The 7466-nt window shown below is 48.5% G+C and overlaps 1 protein-coding gene across 1 annotated transcript; it reads left to right on the forward strand.

Annotated features, from left to right (window-relative positions):
* The first annotated feature begins 3299 nt into the window (after positions 1-3299).
* LOC146649870 (uncharacterized) lies at positions 3300-4818 on the forward strand. Its single transcript, XM_085386113.1, has 4 exons — positions 3300-3316; positions 3366-3651; positions 4314-4421; positions 4648-4818. Exons 1-4 carry the CDS (start codon positions 3300-3302, stop codon positions 4816-4818), a joined length of 582 nt encoding a protein of 193 aa, XP_085242239.1.
* Positions 4819-7466: the final 2648 nt, after the last annotated feature.

A 7466-nucleotide genomic window follows, 5' to 3' on the forward strand; every position in this document is an offset into this window, starting at 1 on the left:
GATTAAAGTTATAGTTTTTACACAGCTGAATAAACGTCAAGCAGACAGCTGATTATCAGAAGTGTGAGATGCTCGAGAATATTCTCCGGTGTCCTGTTATATTTTAGATAGCAAGGAGTTTATTAAACTTCACCGAAACAATCTGCAAATTTCATTAAAATTTAATAAACTATAATCTTGTCTTTATTTTTAGTTAGCACATACCTTAAACACTTAAAGCTGTAAGCTAATGATAGTTATATAAGAGCAGATGCTGCTGGTGCAATAAGCTGAACGTTTTACATCCAATGGATGATGAATCAGAATCAGAATCAGAATACTTTATTGATCCCTGGGGGAAATTATTTTTTGTTACAGTGCTCCATTTTAAACCAACATTAAGACAAGACAGACAATACGCTAACTAAGAATAGTACAATATATACATATATATACATACATACATACATAAGTCACTCATAAATAAATAGTTGGAAAAGAAACATGTGTAGCTGTAGCAGCAAACAGTGTGTTAAGTGGATGCGTTGTACAGGGAGATGGCCACAGGCAGGAATGATTTCCTGTGTCGTTCAGTGGTGCTTTTCGGTAATCTCAGTCTCTCACTGAACGAGCTCCTGTGACTGACCAACATGTCATGGAGTGGGTGGGAGGTGTTATCCAACATTGTCTTTATCTTGGACAGCATCCGCCTCTCCGACACCACCTTGAGGAAGTCCAGCTCCATCCCCACAACATTGCTGGCCTTACGGATCAGTTTATTAAGTCTGTTGGCATCTGCGACCCTCAGCCTGCTCCCCCAGCATGCAACAGCATAGAGGATCGCACTGGCCACAACAGACTCATAGAAAATCCTCAGCATTTTCTGGCAGATGTTGAAGGACCTCAGTCGCCTCAAAAAATAGAGACGACTCTGGCCCTTCCTGTAAAGTGCTGTGGTGTTTTTAGCCCAGTCCAGTTTATTGTCAATGTGTACTCCAAGGTATTTATAGTCCTCCACAATGTCAACACTGACCCCCTGGATTGAAACAGGGGTCAAGTGTTTCCTGGTCTTCCTGAAGTCCACGATCAGTTCCTTGGTCTTTGCCACGTTGAGCTGCAGATGATTCTGCTCACACCACGTGACAAAGGAGTCGACCACAGCCCGGTACTCTGTCTCATCATCCCTGCTGATGCATCCAACCACCGCAGAGTCATCAGAAAACTTCTGAAGATGGCAGGTCTCTGTGCAGTGGCTGAAGTCTGTGGTGTAGAGGGTGAAGAGGAAGGGGGAGAGGACAGTCCCCTGTGGTGCCCCTGTGTTGCTGATCACCTTGTCAGACACACACTGTGGGAGACGTACATATTGTGGTCTTCCTGTCAGGTAATCAACAATCCAGGACACCAGAGAAGCATCCACCTGCATCGCTGCTAACTTATCACCCAGGAGGGTCGGCCTGATGGTGTTGAAAGCACTGGAAAAGTCAAAAAACATGACCCTCACAGTGCTCGCCGGCTGGTCCAGATGGGTGTAGACACGATTGAGCAGGTAGATGATGGCGTCCTCTGTTCCGAGACGAGGCTGATAAGCGAACTGAAGGGGATCCAGATGTGGTCTTACTATGGGTCGCAGCTGGTCCAGGATGAGCCTTTCCAGGGTCTTCATGATGTGGGAGGTCAGTGCCACGGGCCTGTAATCCTGGGGGCCACTGGGACGAGGCGTCTTTGGTACAGGGACGAGGCATGATGTCTTCCACATCACCGGGACCCTCTGCAGACTCAGACTCAGCATAAACAGTTTATGAAAGACTCCACACAGCTGGGGGGCACAGGTCTTGAGGACAAGGGGACTCACTCCGTCTGGTCCAGCAGACTTGCCTGAGTGAAGTCTCCTCATTTGCATCTCAACCTGGTATTGAGTGAAGGTGATGGGTGGGGGAGGGGTGTCAGGAATCTCACAGGAGGCAACATGTGAAGAGAGAGGCTGGCACAGTGGTGTGGTTCTGGATTCCAGGCTGACTGCAGGTGAGGTTGTGGGGGTGGGAGCAGACACTGTGGTGTCGAATCTATTGAAAAACAGATTCAACTCGTCGGCTCTATTCTCACCTCCCTCAGCTCCCCTGCTGTTGGTTGGCCTGAATCCAGTGATGGTCTTCATGCCCCTCCACACCTCTCTCATGCTGTTCTGCTGGAGTTTCCACTCCAGCTTCCTCCTGTAATTGTCCTTAGCCTCTCTGATCTTGTCCTTTAGTAACACCTGGATCTTCCTCACCTCCTCTTTGTTGCCCCCTCTGAAAGCCCTCTTCTTGTTGTTGAGGAGGGCTTTGATGTCCTTAGTCACCCACGGCTTGTTATTTGGGTAACAATGAACAGTCTGAGCTGGAACAATGGAGTCGGTGCAGAAAGTTATGTAGCCTGTGATACACTCAGTAAGCCCATTGATGTCCTCGGCGTGAGGCTCACAGAGTGTTTCCCAGTCGGTCACCTCGAAACAGCCCTGTAGTTCCGCTATTGCCTCCTCTGACCACCTCCTAACAGTCCTGGTGGTCACAGGTTCCCTCCTCACAATTGGCACATAGCGGGGGGTGAGGTGAATCAGGTTATGATCTGACCTACCAAGTGGGGGGAGGGAGGAGGAGCTGTATGCATCCTTGACGTTAGCATACAGTAAGTCTAAAGTTTTCTCTCCCCTGGTGGGACAGTCCACATATTGTTTGAATGTTGGTAGTGTATTGTCCAGTGATACATGGTTGAAGTCACCCGAGATCACAATAAAGGCACTCGGGTGCTGAGTCTGTAGCCGAGCTATGGCAGAGTGGATAGTCTGATTAGTCGACTAATCGCAAAAATAATCGGTGACTAGTCGACTATCAAAATAATCGTTTGTGGCAGCCCTAGTCTGCAGGCAAAAGAGCACTGCAAGAGTCTGGGGATGGAGAATCCTGTGTGCTCTGTGGCCAACTAGCTTTTTCCAGATGGCAGGGTTATTGCAGGGCACCAGCAGGTAATGCATTCATATATTCTTGCTGCTTTAATATACCGTGAATCTATTGTGTTCTCTTTTCTGTCTTCTCTCAACCATCAAAAAAGTTGTTAGAGCTGCTCTTGTCATTTCTGCTGTCTTCTTTGACTTCTCAGGCTCTGGATTTCCTCCAGGAAAACTCTCGGCGCCTAAAGTTCATGCGGACCAAAACTCTCCCAGTCAGTGGTGCGTTCCATACTGAGCTGATGGCATCGGCTACTGAACCTCTCAGAGAGGTGCTCCGGCAGGTGGAGGTCAGTCAGCCACTTTATCCAAAAGGGATTAACATATTTTCCGAAACATGTATTCAATTACTCTGTAAAGCTACACCAGTCCTCATTTTTAAAAGATAACCCATCCTATTCAGTCTGACTCGGAAAGTTAAATGGAAAGTATACCCAAGATTTTACATCTGGTATTCAGCCATTCAAACTGCCCTCCGTCTTCAGAGTGAGGGAAAGTCTTCCCTTCACCATGAACTCAAACTGAAGAGACGGATCCAGCGGGAAAACAGTCAGCGGGAACGCAGCCGGAGCGCCCGCAGCAGCTGCAGCAGCAGGGGCAGCCAATCTGATGACTCGAATATCCATGAGACAGAGAAGACAGAAAAAGAGAAAGACAAACAGGACTTAGAGATTGAAAACATTATCAAGGTAAGTGAGGGCTATAAGAATCTTTTTTTGTAATATTTATTTAATTACATCATGCACCAAACTATCCATGGTAGTGATTATTTAACTAAGTCATAGTGGCACTGGGCAGCTGCCAGTGCAGTTCATTTTGTCCATTTAAAAAGTACCATGTACACTCACTGGCCACATTTTTGTTAGATACACCTGTTGAGCTGCTCATTAGGTCAAATACCTAATCAGCCTATCACATGGCAGCAGCTCAGTGCATTTAGGCATGTATACATTAATAAGATGACCTGCTGAAGGTCAAATGGGATTTAAATGACTTTGAACATGCATTGTTGTTTGTGTCGGACAGGCTTGTCTGAGTATTTCAGAAACTGTACAACCATCTAACCGGTTTATAGAAAATGGTCTGAAATAGAGGAAATCTCCTGTGAGCAGCACTTCTCTGGGAAAAAAATCACTTGTTGGTGCCAAAGATCAAAAGCGGAATGAGCAGATTACTTACAGCTGTAAGGAAAGCAACATGAACTCAAATACCCACTTACTTCAACCAAGTTATCAAGAAGAGCACCGCTGAAAGCACAATACGTTGAACCTCGAAGCTGATGGCCTAGTGTCACCTGCTGGATAGAGGTGAAAACACAAACCAAACAATGGCTCTTTCATCTGTTTCACAGCATGCTCGGGAACTGGAAACTCGCCGAAGGGAGGCAGAGGAGAGAGAGAGGAGGAAGCAGAGGGAGGTGCAGATGGAACTGGAAAGACAGCTGAAAGAGGCTGAGATGGTAAAAAAAAAAGTTTTCCACTTGACACCAATTATGTACAGAGTCTTTTCTCCTTGACTTTGATCTTTGAGAACTGCAGCAAAATGTTGACTGTCATTATAAAATTCACATCTTTAATGATTTTGAAAAATGGTTATGACAGTCCAGGAAAAGGTGATTCAGGAATAGGTCAGTTTATACCGCTCTGTTGGTGCATCTGTTTATGTAGCTGTGTGTGTGTGCATAGATAAAAGACAGCATGCAGGCTGAGATGCAGGTGAAGGAAAAGGAGGCTGAACAACAGAAGAAGAGGATCAGGGAGCTGGAGCTGACACAGCAGCAGCTGGAAGTTGCCCTTAATATGGAGATCCAGGCTCGGCTGGAGGAGGAGAGGGCCAGACTGGAGCTTGAGCGGTAACAATGGATTTCTAACTCTTATTATGGCCCTTTATTATTTTATTTGTGATGGAGATCTGAGATATCCATGAGAAGTATTAACTGTCATGCGGCGGCTGTGTGAAGGCAAGAGAGGACCCAATTGCACGGCTCTAGACACACGGGAATGAACTCAAAGGCAGGTCTTTATTAACAGGAACATAAGAAGTCATACAAAACTATACTGGGAGAAACTAAAGCTGAGGCGCTGGGAAGACACGGGAAATGCACACAACCTAGAAGGATGACACAACACAGAACAAAGGGACACTCTGACATAAATACACAGAAGGTAATGAGGGAAGTGGGAACACACGGGGAACACAGCTGAAGACAATTACTCATGACCGAGCAGGGAGGACACGAAACTGAAAATACTGACACCAAGATGTGGACCTTAAACACAACACAGTACACAGAGATGAGCACAGAGAGAGAGGCAGAGAACAAGGATGAATACGAGGGGATGAGGAGAACACAGAACACAACGGACGGGAACACGGTACCAGAACAAACACCACAATAAAAGCATGGACACAGAGGGAATCCAACTACCAAACCAAACAATCCAATGGACATAAGGAACAAAATACAAAACCACAGGAAAACTGAGAACACTGGGTCAAAATGACCCAGGACCATGACAATACCCCCCCTCAAGGGCTGACTCCAGACAGCCCTTGCGGACGGCAACGGCGGCAGAACAGATCCGGAGGCCGGCCGTGTGGAAGGCGGCGGCTACAGAGCGGGACCGGAGGCCGGGCCCCTCGAACCCTCCAGCGGAGACGAGGAAGGGCTGGCTGGGCTCTCCAGAACCCCCAGCGGACAAGGCAGGTGGCAGCGTGGAAGCCGCGGAGTGCTGGATGGGCTCATCCGAGCTTCCAGCCGGAGCTGATGTAGCGCCAGAGGGTATCGGGACCCCTGGCTGAATGTTAAGCTGACCAGAAGACCAAACTGCTACAGGGGACCAAACTGATGGCTGTAGTAATGGTTGTGGTGACAGTGGAGTGGGCGGTGGAGTGGATGACTGAGTTAACGGTGACTGTGCTAATGGTTCAGCTAAGGAGTGCATTAATGACAGGACTACAGGTTGAATGACTGACTGAGCAGCAGCCTGAATGGCTGAGTGTCGTGATGGTTGTGGTGGAAGAGAAGCGGGTGATGGTGTGGATGATGGAGCTACGGGCGACTGAGTGGCAGACTGAACTGATGACTGAAGTGATGGTAGAGGTGAAAATTGAGCTTGTGGTGGGGTAGCTGACTGAGGTGCGGGGGACACAGGAGACAGAGCCAGCGGGGACACAGGAGGCAGAGCTACAGATTGAACTGAGGGAGACTGGGTAGCAAACTGAACTAGTGGTAGTAATGGCGGTTGGGGAGAAGGCTGGACTGTACACTGAGGAGAAGGCTGACTGACTGACTGAGGAGCATCCTGTGCAGCTGAGTGTAATGATGGTTGTGGGAGCGAATGTTGGACAGGTGGTGGTGTCGGGTCCCCTGAGCCTACAATGCGGATGAAAGGTGCAGGCACCTGCTGGACACCAGTCGCTCCCACCTGAGGAGCAGGTACAGGTGCAGAGATCGGCTGGGTCCTGGCGGGCCCCACCTCAGTGGTTGGCACAGATTTCGGCAGGGACTGGGCGGCTGCTGTCCCCACCCGAGGAGCTGATACGGGTGCAGGGACCAGCAGAGCCTCAGTCGACCCGGAAACCGGAACAGGGACCAGCTGGGCGCCAGCCCCCCTCACCTGGGGAACTGAGATAGGTGCAGGGGAGTGCTGGGCCGCAGCTATCCCTAGAACGCAAGGGGCCTGGGAGGCGGGCCTAGAAAGAACAGTCTGCAAGAGATCAATTCCCTGCCCTGAGTGAGCGGATGAGGAACAGCGCTCTGACTTCATAGCGTTAAGTGTGCTAAAGCTGTAGCTTACAGGCACTAATGCACCACCTTCAGTGTTTACAGACTCTAGAGAAATGTGATCAGCTGATGCACCAACAGTCTTAGAGCTTCTTTCTTCGGAGCTAACCATGCTTATACTGACAGAGGAGGGGTTAATAGCCGATGTAAACATAGGTCTGTGCACCGGAGAGGCAGATGAAACAAAGTCTTTTACCTCCGGATCGCTGGAAGCAGTAAACCTAGGGAAAACAGTGGTGGGTGTAGAGCCCCCTGACTCAAGAACATTCGAATCAGTAAATACGTCAGAATGGACTTTCCCCTGGGGTGATGGCTCAGAAGTAACGAGCTGGGGTCGAGCTATCACAGGAACATTTACAGTCTTGGATTTTACTGCTTTAACATCTAAGGAGGCAGGTTTTAAAGCCCCAGTGGTGAGCTTAACTGCAAAACAATCATTCTCAGCAGACACACAGGTAAAGGGCACAGAAGCAGGTGTCTCTAACTCAGGAAATGCTGACTTCAAGTTTTCAGACCTAGGAAACACTAGCGAAGGATAATCTTTCTCAAATATGAGTCCAAACGTAGGAGAAACGGTCTCTGAGTTGACCCTCCGGGCAGTACAACGGTTCATAAGAAGTTCGGGTTCGGATTCAACATTTACAGATCGTGAGCCTTTAGAGCCTACGGCAAGAGTCACAGAGTTTGCATTCCTGCATTCAGAGTAGTGAGAACTAG

Source organism: Rhamphochromis longiceps, linkage group LG17 (assembly GCF_057381845.1).
Source record: "Rhamphochromis longiceps isolate RC_006_pf linkage group LG17, R_longiceps_female_GT1.1, whole genome shotgun sequence".
NCBI classification, from domain to species: Eukaryota; Metazoa; Chordata; class Actinopteri; order Cichliformes; family Cichlidae; genus Rhamphochromis; species Rhamphochromis longiceps.

Excerpts from the sequence above, each read along its gene's own strand:
- LOC146649870 (XM_085386113.1), top strand. Across the intron at positions 3,652-4,313 it reads AGATTGAAAACATTATCAAG|CATGCTCGGGAACTGGAAAC; the intron begins GTAAGTGAGGGC and ends TCTGTTTCACAG. Across the intron at positions 4,422-4,647 it reads AGCTGAAAGAGGCTGAGATG|ATAAAAGACAGCATGCAGGC; the intron begins GTAAAAAAAAAA and ends GTGTGTGCATAG.